At 43.1% G+C, this 25820-nt stretch overlaps 1 protein-coding gene across 1 annotated transcript in view; it reads right to left on the bottom strand.

Moving 5' to 3' along the window:
• Window positions 1-9162: 9162 nt before the first annotated feature.
• The window catches only part of LOC137344536 (pepsin A-like), a 40368-nt gene continuing 23710 nt past the window's right edge, over window positions 9163-25820 (bottom strand). Inside the window, exons 1-9 of the mRNA XM_068007584.1 lie at window positions 17451-17521; window positions 16984-17149; window positions 15695-15812; window positions 15454-15572; window positions 12117-12316; window positions 11395-11517; window positions 10766-10910; window positions 9651-9749; window positions 9163-9318 (exon numbers count right to left, since the gene is read on the bottom strand). Coding sequence (XP_067863685.1) covers window positions 9163-9318; window positions 9651-9749; window positions 10766-10910; window positions 11395-11517; window positions 12117-12316; window positions 15454-15572; window positions 15695-15812; window positions 16984-17149; window positions 17451-17506 — 1182 coding nt within the window. The 5' untranslated portion in view covers window positions 17507-17521. Of the gene's footprint in view, window positions 9319-9650; window positions 9750-10765; window positions 10911-11394; window positions 11518-12116; window positions 12317-15453; window positions 15573-15694; window positions 15813-16983; window positions 17150-17450 lie in introns of the transcript that reaches the window.

A 25820-nucleotide genomic window follows, 5' to 3' on the forward strand; every position in this document is an offset into this window, starting at 1 on the left:
CTCTTCCGTGCCTGAATCATATCCCGCCCAGTCCTACATTTCTCTAAAGACTACACCCTGGCCCCAAATTTCCATGGGACCAACACTGCACTCTTGGTGTAGGACAGCTGGGAGCGTAGTAGAGGGAGTGCAAAATCGGCCAGAACCCAGATACGCCAGGTCAAGACCTTGGCTTCTAGTTTGCGTAGGTTCCTGATTGGGGCGGAACCTTCGCCTGCTCCAAAATTGGCACGTGACATCAGAGGGTAAATGGAGTTGATGTACAGATCTTCTATGAATCGTAGAACAAGCCCAAGGGGCTGAACTGCCTACGTTTGTTCCTACGTCATTATGTTTCGAGTGGGCAGAGCTGGAACTGGTAATTTCCTTGTCCAAGACCTCCATATCATCACGCTCCATGGAAGCTGGGATGAATCTGACGTACAGGCATGCTCATCACTATATTTTGTGGCTAGTGGGGGTTCCTGGCCTGGACCCTCGGTAAAATTTGTTGCACTATCAGTGAAATTGGGCTCCTTATGAAGGGAACCAATTGCTCCTAATAAACTCAGTCATGATATGGGTGGCACCTAATGCTGCATTAGCAGCTGGCCAGTGGTGCTTTTCCCATCCCACCTGCTCTGCACTATGTCCAAGATGCACCTCTACTGGTGCAGAGCACTGCTGTTACCATGTAAATATACCTGACCCTGGCTACTCCTGTGAGGTCAAGAGTAGATATCACAGGTGCCCGACCTGTCCCATTTCCACTGACGGAGCAAGCCCATGTATTTTTGATGACCCTAACTCTTGGAGTCCATTCTCGCAACCAAGAGAAATCGACCTGGCTTGATTTGGTATTTTTTTCACTGGATATTTTAGACAATAAAGAAACTCTAATCATTTCAAACAAAGGCAGACAGTACAGGAAACACTCAACAGGTCAGTCAGCATCTATGGAGAGAACACCAAGTTAACACTTCAGGTGTAGACCCTATATCAGAACTGGAAAAAAGTTCAGAAGAACAGCATTTAAAAAGGACCAAAACAAAGGGACATACACACACTGAATTCAATATCCACCCCCTCCGCCACCTGATTTGGACACGTATCGCTGTTCCTTCATCGTTGCTGGGTCAATATACCAGCATTCCCTGCTTAACTCCATTGTGGGAGCACCATCACCACACGGACTGCAGTGGTTCAAGTAGAAGGCCCACCATTGCCTTCTTAGGGCAACTAAGGATGAGCAATAAATGCATCCATGCCCACATGCCCACATTCTGAGACCAAATTTTTAAAAATGATTTGGATATTTATCTCATTACTGTTTTTTGGGATCTTGCTGTGCATGAATTGGCTGCCTACAATACAACAGTACCCACATTTCAAAAGTAATTCATTGGTTGTGAGGTGATTTGGGGGGACCTGGGGATGTGAAAGTTGGTAAATAAATGCAAGTTCTTACTATTTTCTTTCTTGATGTTGAAGACCTTGTTAGTTGACCTTTAAAGAATTAAGAATAGTTAACCTCCTGATTGGAACCTTACTTTGTTGATTTTTAAATTGAACTCGGGAACGTATTTGATTATTTGATATCTTACATTGATAGGACAATCTACAGAGATAGTGCCTTTGAGAACAAGAGAAATTGAAGACTGAAGTGGCGGAAAATATTTGGGATTTGCGTTACGTGTTATTTAATCAATGGTCCAATTGTAATTTTGGCTTCGAGTCACCGCTACATTAAAACAGCTCAAGTAAGAGTAAAGATCACAGGTGCAGTTCTTAACAGCAAACTAAAGTCTGACAGACATTGCTAGTTAACCCTCACTGTAGATACATCAAGGCCTTGACACAAAAAGTTCTATCAGCTTAGAAATTACTGTTAACAATATTAACAGATGGATGCTTACCTCGATTATTTAACATTACTTTGCCATTTTAGTCGCGGCGTTAACCCATTTAAAATAATTATGCAAGCACTCACTCTATAATTTCAGTAACAGTAATTTCTAGGCTACACTAGTTTATTTAGCATCATGTACAGAGTCATACATTTCCAGCCATAATTATTAGGTGCATAACCATCCAACTTTCCGAATTAAATTAGTACAGCTCCATCAGTAGTTGAAGTTAGCGTGAGAGAATCAAACTCCTGTAGTGAAAACAGTAAACTAACAACTACCAACATTAACCCTGGATGCTAAATGGAATTATAATATCACGTTGAATAATATATAGAAATATATAGGTTTGGATCTCAGGTTACAATAATGTGGAGATGCCGGTGATGGACTGGGGTTGACAAATGTAAGGAACCCGACAACACCAGGTTATAGTCCAACAGTTTTATTGAAAATCACACGCTTCTTAATACACAGTGACCCCAAAGATCAAATAGAAACCCATTATATCATGTGACCGTGTGATTTTCCCCAACTTTGAAATGTGGTAGAATTGCACTATAAACTGCCATACCAAATTATTAACCAATAAATGATTATGTGAAGAGTAGTAATTACACATTATAGATTCACAGGATGACAGGTTTAACTGTCTTTAGATTCATTAGAAAAAGAAAAAAACAGTTGTGCTAATGTCAACAACGCTACAATGTCAATTAGACTGGCACAAGGCCCTTGAATGTTAATCTTTACATGGAGGTTTGCTGACCAATCACAAAACCTCTTTCTGGCTTATCCACCTGAAGGGAGACATTGGAGGCATCACTGAGAGGAGCATCAAGGCAAGTCCCCAGAGTTAGTTGTCTGAGTTATGAGGAAAGATGGGAGAAACTTTGACTTTTGAGCCTTAATAGGAGTACGGTAGCATAGTGGTTATGTTACTGGGCTAGTAATCCAGAGGCCTGGACTAAAATCCAGAGTCATGAGTTCAGATCCCGCCACGGCAGCTGGCGAATTTAAATTCAATTAATTAAATAAAAATCTGGAATTAAAATACTAGTATCAGCAATGATGGCCATGAAACTACCGGATTGTCGTAAAAACCCATCTGGTTCACTAATGTCCTTTCGGGCAGGAAACCTGCCGCCCTTACCCGGTCTGGCCGAGATGTGACTCCAGACCCACAGCAATTTGGTTGATTCTTAATTGCCCTCTGAAATGGCCTAGCAAGCCACTCAGTTGTAAAATCTCGCTACGAAAAGTCATAATAAGAATAAAACCGGACGGACCACTCGGCACCGGACATGACAACGGCAAAACACCAAGCCCTGTCGACCCTGCAAGGTCCTCCTTGCAGGGTCTTGTGCCAAAATTGTGAGAGCTGTCCCACAGATTAGTCAAGCAACAGCCTGACATAGCCATACTCACAGAATCATATCTTTCAGCCAACGTCCCAGACTCTTCCATCACCATCCCTGGGTATGTCCTGTCCCACCGGCAGGACAGACCCACCAGAGGTGGCGGTACAGTGATATACAGTCAGGAGGGAGTGGCCCTGGGAGTCCTCAACATTGACTCTGGACCCCATGAAATCTCATGGCATCAGGTCAAACATGGGCAAGGAAACCTCCTGCTGATTACCACCTACCGTCCTCCCTCAGCTGATGAATCAGTCCTCCTCCATGTTGAACACCACTTGGAGGAAGCACTGAGGGTAGCAAGGGCACAGAATGTACTCTGGGTGGGGGACTTCAATGTCCATCACCAAGAGTGGCTCGGTAGCACCACGACTGACCAAGCTGGCCGAGTCCTGAAGGACATAGCTGCTAGACTGGGCCTGCGGCAGGTGGTGAGCGAACCAACACGAGGGAAAAACTTACTTGACCTCGCTCTCACCAATCTACCTGTCGCAAATGCATCTGTCCATGACAGTATTGGTAGGAGTGACCACCGCACAGTCCTCGTGGAGATGAAGTCCCGTCTTCGCACTGAGGACACCATCCAACGTGTTGTGTGGCACTACCACCGTGCTAAATGGGATAGATTCAGAACAGATCTAGCAGCTCAAAACTGGGCATCCATGAGGCACTGTGGGCCATCAGCAGCAGCAGAATTGTATTCCAGCACAATCTGTAACCTCATGGCCTGGCATATTCCTCACTCTACCATTACCAACAAGCCAGGGGATCAACTCTGGTTCAATGAGGAGTGTAGAAGAGCATGCCAGGAGCAGCACCAGGCGTACCTAAAAAAGAGCTGCCAACCTGGTGAAGCGACAACTCAGGACTACATGCATGCTAAACAGCGGAAGCAACATGCTATAGACAGAGCTAAGCGATTCCACAACCAACGGATCAGATCAAAGCTCTGCAGTCCTGCCACATCCAGGCGTGAATGGTGGTGGACAATTAAACAACTAACGAGAGGAGGAGGCTCTGTAAACATCCCCATCCTCAATGATGGCGGAGTCCAGCACGTGAGTGCAAAAGACAAGGCTGAAGCGTTTGCAACCATCTTCAGCCAGAAGTGCCGAGTGGATGATCCATCTCAGCCTCCTCCCGATATCCCCACCATCACGGAAGCCAGTCTTCGGCCAATTCAATTCACTCCACGTGATATCAAGAAACGGCTGAGTGCATTGGATACAGCAAAGGCGATGGGCCCCGACAACATCCCAGCTGTAGTGCTGAAGACTTGTGCTCCAGAACTAGCTGCGCCTCTAGCCAAGCTGTTCCAGTACAGCTACACCACTGGCATCTACCCGACAATGTGGAAAATTGCCCAGGTATGTCCTGTCCACAAAAAGCAGGACAAATCCAATCCGGCCAATTACCGCCCCATCATTCTACTCTCAATCATCAGCAAAGTGATGGAAGGTGTCGTCGACAGTGCTATCAAGCGGCACTTACTCACCAATAACCTGCTCACCGATGTTCAGTTTGGGTTCCGCCAGGACCACTCGGCTCCAGACCTCATTACAGCCTTGGTCCAAACATGGACAAAAGAGCTGAATTCCAGAGGTGAGGTGAGAGTGACTGCCCTTGACATCAAGGCAGCATTTGACCGAGTGTGGCACCAAGGAGCCCTAGTAAAATTGAAGTCAATGGGAATCAGGGGGAAAAGTCTCCAGTGGCTGGAGTCATACCTAGCACAAAGGAAGATGGTAGTGGTTGTTGGAGGCCAATCATCTCAGCCCCAGGGCATTGCTGCAGGAGTTCCTCAGGGCAGTGTCCTAGGCCCAACCATCTTCAGCTGCTTCATCAATGACCTTCCCTCCATCATAAGATCAGAAATGGGGATGTTCGCTGATGACTGCACAGTGTTCAGTTCCATTCGCAACCCCTCAGATAATGAAGCAGTCCGAGCCTACATGCAGCAAGACCTGGACAACATCCAGGCTTGGGCTCATAAGTAGCAAGTAACATTTGCGTCAGATAAGTGCCAGGCAATGACCATCTCCAACAAGAGAGAGTCTAACCACCTCCCCTTGACATTCAACGGCATTACCATCGCCAAATCCCCCACCATCAACATCCTGGGGGACACCATTGACCAGAAACTTAACTGGACCAGCCATATAAATACTGTGTCTACAACAGCAGGTCAGAGGCTGGGTATTCTGCGGCGAGTGACTCACCTCCTGACTCCCCAAAGCCTTTCCACCATCTACAAGGCACAAGTCAGGAGTGTGATGGAATACTCTCCACTTGCCTGGATGAGTGCAGCTCCAACAACACTCAAGAAGCTCGACACCATCCAAGATAAAGCAGCCCGCTTGATTGGCACCCCAACCACCACCCTAAACATTCACTCCCTTCACCACCGGCGCACTGTGGCTGCAGTGTGCACCATCCACAGGATGCACTGTAGCAACTCGCCAAGGCTTCTTCGACAGCACCTCCCAAACCCGCGACCTCTACCACCTAGAAGGACAAGAGCAGCAGGCGCATGGGAACAACACCACCTGCAGGTTCCCCTCCAAGTCACACACCATCCTGACTTGGAAATATATCGCCGTTCCTTCATTGTCGCTGGGTCAAAATCCTGGAACTCCCTTCCTAACAGCACTGTGGGAGAACCGTCACCACACGGACTGCAGCGGTTCAAGAAGGCGGCTCACCACCACTTTCTCGAGGGCAATTAGGGATGGGCAATAAATGCCGGCCTTGACAGCGACGCCCACATCCCGTGAACGAATAATAAAAAAAATGTGAGAGGTGATCTTATAGAGGTATAGAAGATAGTAAATGGTACACAAAATTATTATAAATTAAATCATGAGCGTTGACAAGAGAACACACATTAAAACTAGTAAAAGGCAAAGTTGGCTCTGATATCAGTAAATTTTTCTTCACACAAAGGGTGATCAACATATGGAATGGACTCCCGGATAGAGTAGTGGAGATGAAAAATCTAGAATCATTTATGAAACAATTAGATGCTTCAATGGGGAGGACCTTTGGGTCTTTCCGAATGGATGATCTAAGAAGAGCCAAATGTCTTCCTCATCCATAATTATCTTGTGATCTTTCTCTGATGGCTTTGACAAACGACTCAATTTGAACAAGACAGGCTGAGAAATAAGGGTCAACTTTCCTCCAATGTTATGCCAGTAATTGAGTGGGGATTGAGTGGGATGCCACTTGCTTAACTTCCTGTTCCTCGACACCACTTGTGGAGTTTTCTGCCGGAGGTGATGTCAGTTGTATGATGCTTCTGCCCAAATATGGGCATGTGTATTAAAATAGGACACAATAAATGGGATGATGCCACGCAACATTTTTGCTACCGTTTCTGTCAGTGCTTTCCTGGCATTCAGCATTGTCCTGGACCATGGTTGTGGGGGCTGGAGGATTCAAATTTAACTGGCTGTTTTGACTAAGGCACTCAATCACATCTGCAACAATTTCCCTCACACTACCTGAGGCAGGTGCCCTTGTGGTGCTCTAATTAACTGCGGCAAAGAGAAAATTCAGCTCCATACTCTTCAAAAAATGAACAAGACAAATGGCATTTAAATATGTGGACTTAAATTAAAAAAAGTTGCCAATCAGATATACAAGAGAAGCCCACAAGATGCTTATATTTGAATGGAATGGCTTGGCCCTTCCCTCAGATATCTGGACAGACACATTATTGCTAACTCTGGGCTTTCTGAGCCATAACTCCTCAAATTTAAACCATGCATTGACATCTTATGTCCTATCTTGAACTCCTCAGCACCAGTTGTTTCTTTGTAGTGAGTGATGAAGCTGTTTTACATGCTCGGATATGGGTCAATGGTCACCCATAAGGACTCAAAATACACGGATAGCGGGCAAAAGAAGCAAAAGAGTTAAATTTACCTCTCATATAGTTCATTAGACCAACTGGGGGTCATTTTAACTTTGAGACAATGTGAGTTCGCTAAAATGGTCAAATAATTGAGAAGCATCTATGGCCATCAACATAGATGGTCTCCTTTGTTTTCAATCATTGTTTGTGAACTGCCCATTGTGAATTAATTAAATCAGAATAGGCATTAATCCACACACAGACTTAGTGCAGGAGAGAGTACTTCTTTTCCCTCTCTCACACCAGGATGGCTGAGTTTCTCTCTCTCACACCATTAGGCCAGCACGGACATGATGGGCTGAATGGCCTCCTTCTGTGCCGTAAATTTCTATGATTCTATGGTTGGTTTTAGGGGATTGGGGTTTGTGTTGGAGTTAGGATTAGGGTTTGGGGTTAGGGTCATTCGGGTTAGGGGTTAGCGTTTGGGTACACTGCATTAGGGTTAAGGTTACCACTCTGCATTAGGGTTAGGGGCTAGGGTTGGGTCGGGGTTAGGGGTTAGGTTGGGGTTGGGGTTGTGGTTGAGGTTGGAGTCGGGATTTGGGTCCGGGTTAAGGTCTGAGTGCTCCTGCATTATATCTGATTCAGGCCATTTGGTGACTGGGTGCCTAGTTTTGCAATCCTGTGCCTCTCTCTCCTGTTCCTTTGTGGGGGTATCCAGTTCATTTTGGTTTCAAACCCCATGATTTCCAGGGAATCGAAACCATGTTCCATGAATATCAATATACATATGAATATATGTTTCCCCTATATATAAGATGTGATACTGTTTGCATCGGATTGCGTAGATTACATTGTGCTGTACACGTGTAATCCTTTGCTTTATTAAGGCTGTTTTCCCTGTGCTCCTGTTTTGTATCATTAGCTAGAGTTAGCTAGCTTGAAAGTTGGTTTAATCTCGCTGGAGTCCTTCTCACTTTGCCTTCTTCAAAGACAGGAGTACACAATTGATGACACATGTAACATTACAGTAGCCGGTATATGCCGTATGGATTCTATATTGTGATCTTTGATCATGCTGTCATTTAACTAGATATGATATGGGACTTTCAACCAGAGCAAACACCTGGTGCAAAACCTGAAAAGCTGTAACAGGATGCATGAATGAGGCTGGCACACGCTAAGTTTTATGAATATAAAAATAATGTTGACATATTTTATGGAATAACAGTTGATCTCCTATGGTGATGCTCATGGACAAAATATGCAGGTTTATAATAACACAGGCGAAGTTTCCATATTAATAAATTCAGATAGAAATTAAATCATTAATTGCATCGAGGAACTCACTGATTTACAAAATGTATTCACTGCATCAATTTATTTAAATCTAGTGACTAATGTAATTGTTCAAGTGCAAGCAGTGAAGATGAAACTTACCCCCATGATTTTTAAGTTGTCTGGTGGGTAAAATCTTACACCAACAACTGACATATTATTTTTACTTTAACAAAGAGCTGGCACAGACACAATGGGCTGAATGGCCTCCTTCTGTGCTGTAAACTTCTACAGTTCTATATAGTAACAAAACACAATAAGACTTTGATTACTGTGTTACAATTTTATTTTTCTTTGCATTTCAAATAGTGAATCCAATGGATATACTGGATCACTAGACAAAGATCAATATTTCAACAAACTGGCAGGATAGACGCCAGACAGAGATGAGTAAAATTGGCCCAACACAAGCCCCATTCACAGTAAACTTAAATTAAAGCCGACAGTCCATCTACTAGAAAGACTTTGGGGCAGATTTTCAACTTGCCATCTGGGCATAAAACTGATGTTGCAGATCTGCTGCCCGTTATAGAAACTGCTCGATTTTCATCTCCATTGAAATCAATGTGTCAAGGTAGAGATTGTTTTGTAGGAGAGAAATACAAGGGTTAAAAGGCACTGCTTTATTTGCTGAAATATTGAACTAAATTAGAGGGAACGTCCCTTAGGCAGCCTGAGCGAATCCCACTCTGTTGTTCCCTCTGTCAAAAACAGAATAGTATTCTCCGAGGAAGACATCCCCCAGAATCCACAGTGGTCCATCTCGGGTAGGGGGAGGGACGTAGGACGGTTCAAACCAAGGAATACAGTATCCGTTGCTCTGTAAGATAATGATACTCAATTAGACTCATTTGCAGATGAGATCCTGATATAGTTAAATCTTTTTTTAACATAGCGATTAGCTTCACATCGTAGAAATCTATATTATTTTCAGCACCAAACTTTCTAGTCCTGTGGTAAGAATTAATGAGAGTGGGATTATAAAAGAGAGAAAAGAATTACAAATAAAAAAGAACCATGCTCCTCCCCACTAATGCTATACCATAAAAAGCAGTCAAACTTCTGCTGCCATGGGGCCATTCTGACCCAACTGAAACACCTCACAAGGAAAGATAATAACCCCGAGTGATTTTGTTGTTAGAATATACATACCCGAATGATGTATGCAGATGGAGGAATTGTGAAATCAGCTCCGTTGATCACAAAGGTCAAAGAAGGCAGGTTTGCGATATTGTTACAGTTGACAAGAAACTGTTAAATAGAAAAGGCAACACTCAAGATTTATGCATAATTAATACAAATGGAAAATAAAATGCAAGGGATCATGTGATGTACAATTTATTTCACAAATAACTTGTTCAGATGGGTTCTCAAACTGGAGTCAGAAAGTTGCCAATGCTACACTTCAGAGGCCCCCACGAGGTGTTCTGTTTATACCACATTAAACCTTAGATTCATTCAGGATTCATTTGGATGAAGTAATGGCCTAAGTTTTTCCCTGGTGAATGAGCTAAGATGGGCTAAATGCACTCCTCATCTGTCTTTAATTTGTCATTTTGCTGAGCGCCATTTTAAGAAATACATTAAAATTCTTTCTTTTTGATGAAAACGTTTATTCCTCAAGGTCAATGATCCGAGCCCTTTGGAATGGAACATTTTCCTACTTTTGGCATCCATTATCAACATCAAAAACCCCAGGGTCAAGTATAGCGTCAAGTTAAATGCATAATAAAGCCTCTATTATACTACCTCAAATTGTACCTTAACTACAACCAAAGAAGAGCACTCCCTATTACATCAATATATCAGCCCCATTTCCCACAAAGCATGACCTGTGACCTCCCTGCGTGCAGCAGCCGATTGTTACTCAAATATGCTCTCCAGGAATTGAGGCTCAAATTCATTTTACTTAAGATCCTTCCAGCTGTCAGAGAGAAGAGACTTTAATTCCATCAATTTGAATTGGATTCAAATCAAAGTCCCAGAACTGAATGGATAGTGACCGAACCCACTGTGTCTTCCCATCCTCCCTTAAGCACCATTAGGCAACATCTTTTATTAGTAAAATGGGATGTGCACTGTTTGGATACAGATATTATTTTTCCACCAGTTAATGTGATATCATTTAATAGTGATAAATATGAACATATGAGCATTAATTATAGATTACAATAATTGATTTGCAATCCTGCCATTGTCAGCATGGTGCAACATTCCCAGTCATGCCGCAGGCCCAGAATCAATCGGCAATTGTTGCAACTACTTACCCCACCGTTCCGATCCTCATATGCACCGATGTGCTGCATAAATGTATCATAGTATTGATAAGGAATAGTGATTTCGGAGGTTCCTGTGTCGACCACAGCTTGGCATCCTTGGGAACAGAAGGTAGGCTGGCCATTGACAAGCACACTGAAAGATAGAATTGATTTGATGATAGCTCCTGTAGCAAAAACAAAGTAGTCACTTGGGACTGCATACTTCGAAAAGATTTCCCATTTCCTCATTCTCTTGAGCACATCTCAAAAGAACGTGCTGCTTAATATTTTTTCCACTCCCATGCAAACCATCATTATAGCTTCTCTGAGTGAGTGCCAAACTAAGGGGTAGTTTTGTGCCATCAATTCATGCCCACAGGACACTGGCCATAAACTGCAATAATCTATTTCACACAGGATCTGACAACCAGCATAGGACTTTCATGTGATTTTTCTTTTTTATTTAAACTTCATATGAAGCACAAGGCTCTCATATGAATCATAAGAGTTCATGGAGTAGGGGCTAACGTATTAGCACGGATAAAGGATTGGTTAGCTAACAGGAAACAGAGAGTAGCCAGTAGCAGCCCATTGAGAGGGTGATTGCAATGTTGCTGTTTCACTCTTTTCTCACTTACCTTTGTAAGCCGATGTTCCAGTACAGTTCTTGAATAACTGGAGCCCAGGATATCTGACCTGAGTAAAGACTACTGTCGATTCCCCCAAATATCACTTCACCGCCATTTTGACTATTTGGATTCCTGGAATAAATCAAATATTTCAGGATCACCTAATGAATTTCATTATTCAGCACTTATATATAACTCTTCCCTTCACACATTTTCTAACTCCTGACTGAAGCTCATATCCCTCTTCCCCCATCCCGCTGAAGCATTAAAGAAATGTTTCTCTCTTGAACTTCTTTGGAGCAAATAAATGTTTCAGGGTGAATAGTGTAGATAAGATAAAGATTTCTGAAACTGACAGACTTTGATTGAAATGATGCTCGGAAAGGTTCTTTCACATGCATTTTGACCTCCTTTGCAGATACGAAATGTACACTATACTGCTTCCTATAACATGTTGTAACTCAGTCACATTATAAATTAGACTAGGATCAAATAATGCTGTAGAGGTTTACAAGTAACACACAGGAACATGTATACGGGTTGGCATTAGGACAGCCACTTACATTTTTGATTAGCCATTTGAGGACTAAGGAACTGCTACAATCTCTGAGAATCTTCTCTCTCTGCTTTCCTCCCAATTGGTATTGCTCTAAATAGCCATCAATTAGTAAAATCCATGAAGTCCTATTGCAAGTACCAAGATCTGCAGGTCCCTAACACTTATATATTACCTCTCCAAATACACAGAAAACAGAGGTTGTGTCACCAGCTTGTCATTTAGCATGTTGTCAAACACAGGCGTGGCCCCATCTCCTGAGACCCCTGGGTATGACAGACCAAGGATTCCATCAAATGGAGCATAATAAAAGGTACTGCCAGGTTCATTCTCGCTGAGGCCCAACTCCTGCTTTGAAATCGAGATGCCGGCAACCTTGGGAAGGAAAAGAGTAAAAGAAAAATATTGAACTAAGTTGAGAAACACCGTACCATTGAGCTGATTAATTTACTCCATTAATTTGGATGCTGACTGATCCTCTCCCAGCAATACAGATTTGAATACAAATCATTTTATAATCAACAGGCTTCTCCCTCCTCAAATTATTTATTATCATTTTCTTCCTTAAATCAAACTCCTCACAACACAAGATCACTTCCAATTGAGAGGGAATGCTCTGACCTGCTACTGTAACACAGTAAAGCTACTCTATAGCTCGAAAGAAAGAAAAAGTTGCATTTATATAGCACAACCTCAGGACGTCCCAAAGTGTTTTACAGCCAATGAAGTACTGTTGTAATTTAGGAAATGCGGCAGCCAATTTTCGCACAGCAAGATCCCACAAACAGTAATCTGATAATGCTCAGGTAATCTGTTATTTTTTTAAGCGATGTTGGTTGAGGGATAAATTTTGGCCAGGACATCGGGAAGAACTCCCTTTCTCTTTTTCGATAGAGTGCCATGGGTTCTATTATGTCCAGCTGAGAGGTCAGACGGGGCCTTGGTTTATCATCTCATCTGAAAGACGGAACCTCTTACAGGGCAGCACTCCCTCAGTACTGCACTGGAGCATCAGACTAGATTTTGTGCTCAAGTCTCTGGAGTGGGACTTGAACCCACAACCTTCTGAGTGAGAGGTGAGAGTGCTACCATTGAGCAAGGGCTGACACTGAACTTAGGGCACATGTAAACAGTGTGGCAGGATTCTCTGCTCGGATTTTCCTCAAGAGTCGGTATAGGCAGTTTGGCAAAAAGCTAACACTGGAGTATGACGGAAAGATGGGAGACTGCAGGGGGACAGGGTTCTACCCTGGGGTGAAGGACAGATTGCAGGGGAGATATTCTAATTAAGCCAAGTAAGATGACTCATTAATGGGGGAAGTGTAGTTTGTTCATTATTTTTATTATTACGTGAAGACAATGGTACTGATTAAAACAAGTGAATTTGATCATAACTGTTGGCCTGCACGTTCATGTGTTATGAAATAAATCAAGCCTCGTCTCACCAAGTGCTCGCTTGCACTGCCTTCAGAGAGATTGAAGAAGTGCATGGTATGAAACTGTATGGGATATTGTTCGTTAAAACTCAAGTTTACCAGTTCCACTGTATGGTTGTCCCACATGCTACTCAGTTACCATGAGGTTACAGATTGTGCTGGAATACAATTCTGCTGCTGCTGATGTAGTTCAGTTCCATTCGCAACCCCTCAGATAATGAAGCAGTCCGAGCCTGCATGCAGCAAGACCAGGACAACATCCAGGCTTGGGCTCATAAGTGGCAAGTAACATTTGCTCCAGACAAGTGCCAGGCAATGACCATCTCCAACAAGAGAGAGTCTAACCGCCTCCCCATGACATTCAACGGCATTACCATCGCCGAATCCCCCACCATCAACATCCTGGGGGTCAGCATTGACCAGAAACTTAACTGGAACAGCCATATAAATACTGTATCTACAACAGCAGGTCAGAGGCTGGGTATTCTGCGGTGAGTGACTCACGTCCTGACTCCCCAAAGCCTTTCCACCATCTACAAGGCATAAGTCAGGAGTGTGATGGAATACTCTCCACTTGCTTGGATGAGTGCAGCTCCAACAACACTCAAGAATCTCGAAACCATCCAGGACAAAGCAGCCCGCTTGATTGGCACCCCATCCACCACCCTAAACTTCACTCCCTTCACCACCGGCGCACTGTGGCTGCAGTGTGTACCATCCACAGGATGCACTGCAGCAACTCGCCAAGGCTTCCTCGACAGCAGCTCCCAAACCCGCGACCTCTACCACCCAGAAGGACAAGAGCAGCAGGTACATGGGAACAGCACCACCTGCACGTCCCCCTCCAAGTCACACATCATCTCGACTTGGAAATATATCGCCGTTCCTTCATCGTCGCTGGGTCAAAATCCTGGAACTCCCTTCCTAACAGCACCGTGGGAGAGCCTTCACCACACGGACTGCAGCGGTTCAAGAAGGCGGCTCACCACCACCTTCTCAAGGGCAATTAGGGATGGGCACTAAAAGCTGGCCTTGCCAGCGACACCCACATCCCATGAACGAATAAGAAAAAACACATCTGTCTCCTCACCTCTGGGTATGCTGCTATTTATATTTTGACATGGGCAAATCGTGCCATAAAGACTATCAATGTAAACAAAATACAAAAACTGAAAAATAAAACTGTATTCTCATCGTAGCCCCAATTTAAGTTGTGAGCTTATGTACCGAAAGCACATTGACATCTGATAAGCATTAAAACTCTATTGGAGGATAGAGAGCCATGCCAGCAAGTTTAGAACTGCCATCTGAATCCCTGATGAATCCACAGCCTTAAAATTATTTCCTGGTTTAGGTTAATATTCATAATAAATACTGTTTCAATTTTTGTGTCATTGTTTTTTAGATTCATTTTACAACTAACGACAGCTGTCAGTACAAACAATGTTGCTCCATTCAGAAAAACAAAAGATCATAAGAAATAGGAGCAGGAATAGGCTGTACGGCCCCTCGAGCCCGTCCCACCATTCAATAAGGTCATGGCTGATCTTTGATTTCAACACCACTTTCCTGCCCGATCCCCATATCCCTTGATTCCCCTAGAGTCCAAAAAGCTATCTATCTCAGCATTGAACATATTCAGTGAATCAGCATCCACACACCTCTGGGATAGAGAATTCCAAAGAGTCATACCATCTGTGTGAAGAAATTCCTCCTCATCTCAGTCTTAAATGGACAACCCCTTATCCTGAGAATATGCCTGCTATTTATGGACTCTCCAGCCATGGGAAACAACCTCTCAGCATCTACCCTGTCAAGCTCCCTCAGAATCTTGTGTGTTTCAATGAGATCACCTCTCATTCTGCTAAACTCCAGAGAGTATAGACCCATTCTACTCAATCTCTCCTCATAGGATAACCCTCTCATCCCAGGAATGTGGGATTGCATTGATGTAGGATGATGCTCATACACAACATAGGCTAAATATTGAGACAATATCACTGTATAAGTAATGTCCAGTAGATACCTAGAAATTGGATGTCCAATGCATATTAGTAGCCTCCTTTCAGTACTTACATTCACTGTATCATATCCAAAATATCCAGACAGACTCCCAGAGCCATAATACAAGTTGAAAGGTTTGCGATTCGTGGTGAATGTTGAGGACTTGGTTGGGTTGAATTTTGCATGGTTCCCTGAAGAAAGAAGAATGAATCATCATTTATTTCTTCAGAATTCAAATTCTATGGAAAGTTGTTTGAGTCAGAAGGAAAAAATTCCGAAGAAATAATCACTTGAATCAATTACTTTTACTTACTACATGGTGCACTGTTGCAGTAGATGGATGGGACCCAAAGGTTGCATGAACCAGTGTCAAACAGGACAGTGAAGCTCTGGGGTGGGGTACCCACACTAATGGATCCATAGTAGTAACTCTAAATAACCAATTGAAAATAAGAACTGATGATATTTACTCCAATGTTGAGGCTATATAACCACAATTGAAACCAAAGAATTCTTCAAAATAAGTTTTTGCCGGAAAAAACCCATATGATTTCCTTTTCTGATGAGCTATTGAGCTGATCAAAATGATTGTCACATTTTGGGATTTCTTACCTCGGCTTCCATGGGGGGACCACGCTGTAAATATGTTAAAAATACTACTATTCATCTTTGCTCTCAAGGGGTTAAATTCACAGGCTAGCAGAGCTGGGAGATGTAGATTGAGATTCAGATGGGCACCTGTACCAGTGTGCCAGGCACAACAAAAGATATTTTAATATTCTAGTGATTGTTCACACTCATTGTTGCTGTGACAACTTTTTTCGTTCGATGCAATAGTTATCGCCACATTAGGCTGGTGGATTCCGCTCTTGGGTCGGGATAGGTAGTTTGACTAAAAGCTAACACTGGAGTTTGCTCGAGAAGGTATCTGAATTTGTAACAATGATCAACTCTCATGCTGGGGAATGGAATAGTTCTCGACTTTTGCCATTCTGTCAGCATCAAGCACTCCAAAGTCAGGCAGAGCTTGGACAAGATGAAGCACAAAGCTCCATCCACTCTGCCCAAACAATGTCTGAAGCCCAACCTTAGAAATAGTGCAGTAGTGTGATTTGTTTTCTATTCGTATGCCCAAATGAACCCTCCAATACAGTGGCAATTATTGCTGAATTATAGATCATTGTGTGATATAGATGCACATCCATTGCAGAAACTAAAATGAACCCAAACAATTCTACCTTGAACTCTTACAATAGTGAAATGACAATGAACTGCATATTACCCAGTCTTTCAATTCATTTTGATTTTTGGCAAAGACTAAATTGAAAATTCAGGTAAAATTAATTTAAAGTAATCTCTCTTTTGTTCTCAGTACTGTTCACACTTCAGCCTGTCAGATGAAGGACTTCACCTGGAAACTCAACAACAGAATGAAAAAATAAAAGTGGCTGCAGAACTTAGAGTCAACAACTTGGCCATCACCTGGAAAAGTAGGTGAGTAGGAAACTCAGTCTCTGTTGGAACTCAATCCCATGGTTAAACATCGACACATTAACCATAAGTTCCTTAATTCCTTTTGAAGGTGATTTTCTTTGTACTTACATTCATGCCATTGAGAAGTGGTTCATCCCCTGTCCCAGCTTGGTAGTCAGGGTACAAAGCTCGGTACTTCAAGGCGGGATCATATTTGTGAGTTTCTAAGAAATGTTTCAGCTCCCCACGTTCCTTCAGGATCTCTCGAACAGACTTGCCCCTGTGCAAAGGCACTCTGAAATGATAAAGGATGAGTCGTGTGATGATCTCTGGAATCGTCTTATTGTTTACTTTCCCTGCTGGTCTGAGGATCTCGGCTAACAAACACACCTTAAAAGTAGCAATGTTAAGTTGCTCTGGTAGGGGTTTAACTAAACTGAACAAATTCAAATATATCACATATAGAACATTTTTTTAATGGAAACACACCGATTCCAAAATAAGTAAACTCTATGAAAGGTATTGAAAATTAACAGATGTACACAATGGTGCACAAATTGACTGATATAAATTAATTCAATGGTTTAATGACCAACCTGTAGAGACACTCAGAGAGCTGGATACAGACCAGTGAAATGATTAACCACTTCATGCTGTTCTTTGATGCGGTGTTATGGAAAGCTATAGTCGACAGAAGAGCTTCACACAATTTCTTCCGTTGTGCTGGACATTGGAGCAGTCTAGGTGCTTTTATACATGTGATGAATGAATGATTTGCTTCTCACCTTCACTAATGAAGGTCACAGTATCTCAAACTCCAAATTAAATTGTTCCGTTGTTCCTTTTTTATTCAAACAAAATAACATTCAAATATTTAAATTGTCTACAACCTCGAACAAAAGGCTACGGTCAAGCAATACAAGAAAGAAGATAAACCGGGTAATAATAGACCAGTTAGTCTAACGTCAGTTATGGGTAAACTCTTAGAATCCACAATGCGAGGCAAATTTAGCGAGAATTTAGAAATGGATGGGTTAATCATGGACAGCCATCGTGGATCTGTTAAACTCACTTGAACAAGTGATCAATTCAGGAAAAACTCTGGGAAATTCTCTCTGACTCTCTAAAAGGAACTTAAAAGCTCCAGGAAACATGATAATCAATGACTCAGAATCGGAACTGAAGTGTGACTTACTCTTTATTACCGGAAAAACCTTTCTTCTCTCCAGAATGGTTCAGGTTTCCTTTTAAAGTGACTCTTTATCCACTGCATATTCCGTCAATTTCTCGCAGAGGACGATGACTCTGCAAAAAGAAATACTTCCTGTCATCTAACTTAACTTGTTGCCAATGAATTTTATAAGCATGCCCTCCAGTCCAACCATCCCTCTCCATTCCAAATAACCTTTCTAACCAGACTGAGTCCAATACCTTCATCATTTTAAAAGTCTCATATCCCTTCCGTGCCTGAATCATATCCCGCCCAGTCCTACATTTCTCTAAAGACTACACCCTGGCCCCAAATTTCCATGGGGCCAGCACTGCACTCTTGGTGTAAGACAGCTGGGAGCGTAGTAGAGGGAGTGCAAAATAGGCCAGAACCCAGATACGCCAGGTCAAGACCTTGGCTTCTAGTTTGCGCAGGTTCCTGATTGGGGCGGAACCTTCGCCTGCTCCAAAATTGGCACGTGACATCAGAGGGTAAATGGAGTTGATGTACAGATCTTCTTTGAATAGTAGAACAAGCCCAAGGGGCTCAACTGCCTACGCTTGTTCCTACGTCATTATATTTAGAGTGGGCAGAGCTGGAACTGGTAATTTCCTGGGCCAAGACCTCCATATCATCACGCTCCATGGAAGCTGGGATGAGCCCAGCCGAGCAGAGCTGCGACGGAGTTCGAAGTGACGTCAGGAATCCGGGACGCGACACAGGGGAGGCACCTGATTGGTGAGTAGGTTCAGGTGAGTATTTCTACTTATCGACAGTAACTGAAGTAAAAGGAAAGGGAAGGTCTGCAGGTCTTTTTGGAAGTAGCGTTTATTTTTTAGTGAATCAAGGTCCCTCGTGTAGTTAACATTCTCTAAATTGAGAACAATTTAAAGGAGTAAACTCCTTAAAGGGAGTGGTAAGTAGTTTTTCTTTCCTTTTTTTTCTCTTGACATTGCTAACTTAAGGGTTAAGTCATGGCAGGAGATCCCAGAGCCGTGTCATGTTCCTCTTGTGAGATGTGGGAATTCAGGGCTCCTTCCTGTATCCCTGATTCCTTCACCTGCGGGAAGTGTGTCCAGCTGCAGCTATTGTTTGACCGCTTGACGGCTCTGGAGCTGCGGATGGACTCACTTTGGAGCATCCGCGATGCTGAGAAAGTCGTGGATAGCACGTTCACTGAGTTGGTCACACCACAGATAAAAATTACTGAGGGAGATAGTGAATGGGTGACCAACAGACAGAGGAAGAGTAGGAAGGCAGTGCAGGGGTCCCCTGCGGTCATCTCCCTCCAAAACAGGTATACCGTTTTGGATACTGTTGGGGGAGATGGCTCACTAGGGGAAGGTGGCAGTGGCCAGGTTCATGGCACCGTGGCTGGCTCTGCTGCACAGGAGGGCAGGAAAAAGAGTGGCAGAGCTATAGTGATAGGGGACTCGATTGTAAGGGGAATAGACAGGCGTTTCTGCGGACGCAACCGAGACTCCAGGATGGTATGTTGCCTCCCTGGTGCAAGGGTCAAGGATGTCTCGGAGCGGCTGCAGGACATTCTGGAGGGGGAGGGTGAACAGCCAGTTGTCGTGGTGCATATAGGCACCAACGATATAGGTAAAAAACAGGATGAGGTCCTACAAGCTGAATTTAGGGAGTTAGGAGTTAAACTAAAGAGTAGGACCTCAAAGGTAGTAATCTCAGGATTGCTACCAGTGCCACGGGCAAGTCAGAGTAGGAATGACAGGATAGCTAAGATGAATACGTGGCTTGAGAGATGGTGCAAGAGGGAGGGATTCAAATTCCTGGGCCATTGGAACCGGTTCTGGGGGAGGTGGGACCAGTACAAATTGGACGGTCTGCATCTGGGCAGGACTGGAACCAATGTCCTAGGGGGAGTGTTTGCCAGTGCTGTTGGGGAGGGTTTAAACTAATGTGGCAGGGGGATGGGAACTGATGCAGGAAGTCAGTGGGAAATAAAATGGTGACAGAAACAAAAGGCAGTAAGGGAGAGTGTACAGAACATGACCGGACAGATGGTCTGAGAAAGCAGGGCAAAGACCAAGGGAAGTCTAGATTAAACTGCATTTATTTCAATGCAAGAAGTCTGATGGGCAAGGCAGATGAACTCAGGGCATGGATGGGTACATGGGACTGGGATGTTATAGCTATTATTGAAACATGGCTAAGGGAGGGGCAGGACTGGCAGCTCAATGTTCCAGGGTACAGATGCTATAGGAAAGATAGAGCAGGAGGTAAGAGAGGAGGGGGAGTTGCGTTCTTGATTAGGGAGAACATCACGGCAGTAGTGAGAGGGGATATATCCGAGGGTTCGCCCACTGAGTCTATATGGGTAGAACTGAAAAATAAGAAGGGAGAGATCACTTTGATAGGATTGTACTACAGACCCCCAAATAGTCAACGGGAAATTGAGGAGCAAATATGTAAGGAGATTACAGACAGCTGCAAGAAAAATAGGGTGGTAATAGTAGGGGACTTTAACTTTCCCAACATTGACTGGGACAGCCATAGCATTAGGGGCTTGGATGGAGAGAAATTTGTTGAGTGTATTCAGGAGGAATTTCTCATTCAGTATGTGGATGGCCCGACTAGAGAGGGGGCAAAACTTGACCTCCTCTTGGGAAATAAGGAAGGGCAGGTGACAGAAGTGTTAGTGAGGGATCACTTTGGGACAAGTGATCATAATTCCATTAGTTTTAAGATAGCCATGGAGAAGGATAGGTCTGGCCCAAAAGTTAAAATTCTAAATTGGGGAAAGGCCAATTTTGATGGTGTTAGACAGGAACTTTCAGAAGTTGATTGGGAGAGGCTGTTGGCAGGCAAAGGGACGTCTGGTAAGTGGGAGGCTTTCAAAAGTGTGTTAACCAGGGTTCAGGGTAAGCACATTCCTTATAAAGTGAAGGGCAAGGCTGGTAGAAGTAGGGAACCTTGGATGACTCGGGAGATTGAGGCACTAGTCAAAAAGAAGAAGGAGGCATATGACATGCATAGGCAGCTGGGATCAAGTGGATCCCTTGAAGAGTATAGAGATTGCCGGAGGAGAGTTAAGAGAGAAATCAGGAGGGCAAAAAGGGGATATGAGATTGCTTTGGCAGATCAGGCAAAGGTGAATCCAAAGAGCTTCTACAAATACATAAAGGGCAAAAGGGTAACTAGGGAGAGAGTAGGGCCTCTTAAGGATCAACAAGAAATGGGTGAGATCCTGAATGAATATTTCACATCGGTATTTACGGTTGAGAAAGGCATGGATGTAAGGGAACTTGGGGAAATAAATAGTGATGTCTTGAGGAGTGTACATATTACAGAGAGGGAGGTGCTGGAAGTCTTAACGCGCATCAAGGTAGATAAATCTCCGGGACCTGATGAAATGTATCCCAGGACGTTATGGGAGGTGAGGGAGGAAATTACGGGTCCCCTAGCAGAGATATTTGAATCATCCACCGCTACAGGTGAGGTGCCTGAAGATTGGAGGGTAGCAAATGTTGTGCCTTTGTTTAAGAAGGGCGGCAGGGAAAAGCCTGGGAACTACAGACCAGTGAGCCTGACATCTGTAGTGGGTAAGTTGTTAGAGGGTATTCTGAGGGACAGGATCTACAGGCATTTGGAGAGGCAGGGACTAATTAGGAACAGTCAGCATGGTTTTGTAAGAGGAAAATCATGTCTCACGAATTTGATTGAGTTTTTTGAAGGGGTAACCAAGAAGATAGATGAGGGCTGTGCAGTAGACGTGGTCTACATGGACTTCAGCAAAGCATTTGACAATGTACCGCATGGTAGGTTGTTACATAAGGTTAAATCTCATGGGATCCAAGGTGAGGTAGCCAATTGGATACAAAATTGGCTTGACGACAGAAGACAGAGGGTGGTTGTAGAGGGTTGTTTTTCAAACTGGATGCCTGTGTCCAGCGGTGTGCCTCAGAGATTGGTGCTGGGTCCGCTGTTATTTGTTATTTATATTAATGATTTGGATGAGAATTTAGGAGGCATGGTTAGTAAGTTTGCAGATGACACCAAGATTGGTGGCATTGTGGACAGTGAAGAAGGTTATCTAGGATTGCAACGGGATCTTGATCAATTGGGCCAGTGGGCCGATGAATGGCAGATGGAGTTTAATTTAGATAAATGTGAGGTGATGCATTTTGGTAGATCGAATCGGGCCAGGACCTACTCCGTTAATGGTAGGGCGTTGGGGAGAGTTATAGAACAAAGAGATCTAGGAGTACAGATTCATAGCTCCTTGAAAGTGGAGTCACAGGTGGATAGGGTGGTGAAGAAGGCATTCGGCATGCTTGGTTTCATTGGTCAGAACATTGAATGCAGGAGTTGGGATGTCTTGTTGAAGTTGTACAGGGCATTGGTGAGGCCACACTTGGAGTACTGTGTACAGTTCTGGTCACCCTATTATAGAAAGGATATTATTAAACTAGAAAGAGTGCAGAAAAGATTTACTAGGATGCTACCGGGACTTGATGGTTTGACTTACAGGGAGAGGTTAGACAGACTGGGACTTTTTTCCCTGGAGAGTAGGAGGTTTAGGGGTGATCTTATAGAAGTCTATAAAATAATGAGGGGCATAGATAAGGTCGATAGTCAAAATCTTTTCCCAAAGGTAGGGGAGTCTATAACGAGGGGGCATAGATTTAAGGTGAGAGGGGAGAGATACAAAAGGGTCCAGAGGGGCAATTTTTTCACTCAAAGGGTGGTGAGTGTCTGGAAGGAGCTGCCAGAGGCAGTAGTAGAGGCGGGTACAATTTTGTCTTTTAAAAAGCATTTGGACAGTTACATGGGTAAGATGGGTATGGAGGGATATGGGCCAAGTGCAGGCAATTGGGACTAGCTTAGTGGTATAAACTGGGCGACATGGACATGTTGGGCCGAAGGGCCTGTTTCCATGTTTTAACTTCTATGATTCTATGATTCTATGAATCTGACATACAGGCATGCTCATCACTATATTTTGTGGCTAGTGGGGGTTCCTGGCCTGGACCCTCGGTAAAATTTGTTGCACTATCAGTGAAATTGGGCTCCTTATGAAGGGAACCAATTGCTCCTAATAAACTCAGTCATGATATGGGTGGCACCTAATGCTGCATTAGCAGCTGGCCAGTGGTGCTTTTCCCATCCCACCTGCTCTGCACTATGTCCAAGATGCACCTCTACTGGTGCAGTGCACTGCTGTTACCATGTAAAGATACCTGACCCTGGCTATTCCTGTGAGGTCAAGAGTAGAGATCATAGGTGCCCGACCTGTCCCATTTCCACTGATGGAGCAGGCCCTTGCATTTTTGATGACCCTAACTCTTGGAGTCCATTCTCACAACCAAGAGAAATTGACCTAGCTTGATTTGGCATTTTTTTCACTGGATATTTTAGACAATAAAGAAACTCTAATCATTTCAAACAAAGGCAGACAGTACAGGAAACACTCAACAGGTCAGTCAGCATCTATGGAGAGAACACCAAGTTAACACTTCAGGTGTAGACCCTATATCAGAACTGGAAAAAAGTTCCGAAGAACAGCATTTAAAAAGGACCAAAACAAAGGGACATACACACACTGAATTCAATATCCACCCCCTCCGCCACCTGATTTGGACACGTATCGCTGTTCCTTCATCGTTGCTGGATCAATATACCAGCATTCCCTGCTTAACTCCATTGTGGGAGCACCATCACCACACGGACTGCAGTGGTTCAAGTAGAAGGCCCACCATTGCCTTCTTAGGGCAACTAAGGATGAGCAATAAATGCATCCATGCCCACATGCCCACATTCTGAGACCAAATTTTAAAAAATGATTTGGATATTCATCTCATTACTGTTTTTTGGGATCTTGCTGTGCATGAATTGGCTGCCTACAATACAACAGTACCCACATTTCAAAAGTAATTCATTGGTTGTGAAGTGATTTGGGGGAACCTGGGGACATGAAAGTTGGTAAATAAATGCAAGTTCTTACTATTTTCTTTCTTGATGTTGAAGACCTTGTTAGTTGACCTTTAAAGAATTAAGAATAGTTAACCTCCTGATTGGAACCTTACTTTGTTGATTTTTAAATTGAACTCGGGAACGTATTTGATTATTTGATATCTTACATTGATAGGACAATCTACAGAGATAGTGCCTTTGAGAACAAGAGAAATTGAAGACTGAAGTAGAGGAAAATATTTTGGGATTTGTGTTACGTGTTATTTAATCAATGGTCCAATTGTAATTTTGGCTTCGAGTCACCGCTACATTAAAACAGCTCAACTAAGAGTAAAGATCACAGGTGCAGTTCTTAACAGCAAACTAAAGTCTGACAGACATTGCTAGTTAACCCTCACTGTAGATACATCAAGGCCTTGACACAAAAAGTTCTATCAGCTTAGAAATTACTGTTAACAATATTAACAGATGGATGCTTACCTCGATTATTTAACATTACCTTGTCATTTTAGTCGCGGCGTTAACCCATTTAAAATAATTATGCAAGCACTCACCCTATAATTTCAGTAACAGTAATTTCTAGGCTACACTAGTTTATTTAGCATCATGTACAGAGTCATACATTTCTAGCCATAATTATTAGGTGCATAACCATCCAACTTTCCGAATTAAATTAGTACAGCTCCATCAGTAGTTGAAGTTAGCGTGAGAGAATCAAACTCCTGCAGTGAAAACAGTAAACTAACAACTACCAACATTAACCCTGGATGCAAAATGGAATTATAACATCACGTTGAATAATATATAGAAATATATAGGTTTGGATCACAGGTTAAAATAATGTGGAGATGCCGGTGATGGACTGGGGTTTACAAATGTAAGGAATCTTACAACACCGGGTTATAGTCCAACAGTTTTATTTGAAAATCACAAGCTTTCGGAGGCTCCGAAAGCTTGTGATTTTCAAATAAAACTGTTGGACTATAACCTGGTGTTGTAAGATAGGTTACAATAAACAATTGTTCTATACCTTTTAAAACAATCAAAGGATATCTTCTCTGATTACCAGAAAGATGTTGATCGTGATAAGAAAAGAGGAAATATTAAGGACGAGAAGAAGTTATTTGGACACGAAAGCACGTCCCTTTAATAGTCTACGTTTCGCAGCCTAGCTTCCTACTATTCTTTGAATGCCCCTAAAGGTGGTGAGACAGATGTTCCTTGCCAGCATCGCCCACTTCACCAGAACAAATAAAAAAAAAGGAGATTTACAGGCCATCTCGTTAATGTTTTGAGGAACTTGCTGTGCATGAATTGGCTGATTACAAAACCACAGTGCCCACACTTCAATCATTGGCTGTGAAGCATTTTAGGGCATCCTAAGGACATGAAAGGCACTATTTAAATGCAACTTCTTTCTTAATGATGAAGGCATTGTTAGTTAAGCGTTAAAGAATGAAAAATAGTTCATTTGCTTTTTTAATTTAACTCAGGCACTTATTTGATTATCTGATATTCTACAATCCAATAAATAGGCATAAAGTGGGCATAACCAAACGGGAAAATTTGAATCCTACCGAATGGTGTGGTCAGATTTGTATTGATGCTAGAAGCACTCGCCAGTTTTGTTATCTTAAAATTTAGCCTTGATGACATCATTTAAACTTCACTTCAACTTCTTGACTTTTGTGTGGGCATAATGCTCAGTCATTACCCACCCATATAAAATGGAATCCAGGGCTGCTGGGGTGTGCTGTTTACAGATGGTAAAGTACATTTAAACAGCCCTATTGTAAGACCTGCAGCAGCATTTTGAGGC

Source organism: Heptranchias perlo, chromosome 27 (genome assembly GCF_035084215.1).
Source record: "Heptranchias perlo isolate sHepPer1 chromosome 27, sHepPer1.hap1, whole genome shotgun sequence".
NCBI lineage: Eukaryota > Metazoa > Chordata > Chondrichthyes > Hexanchiformes > Hexanchidae > Heptranchias > Heptranchias perlo.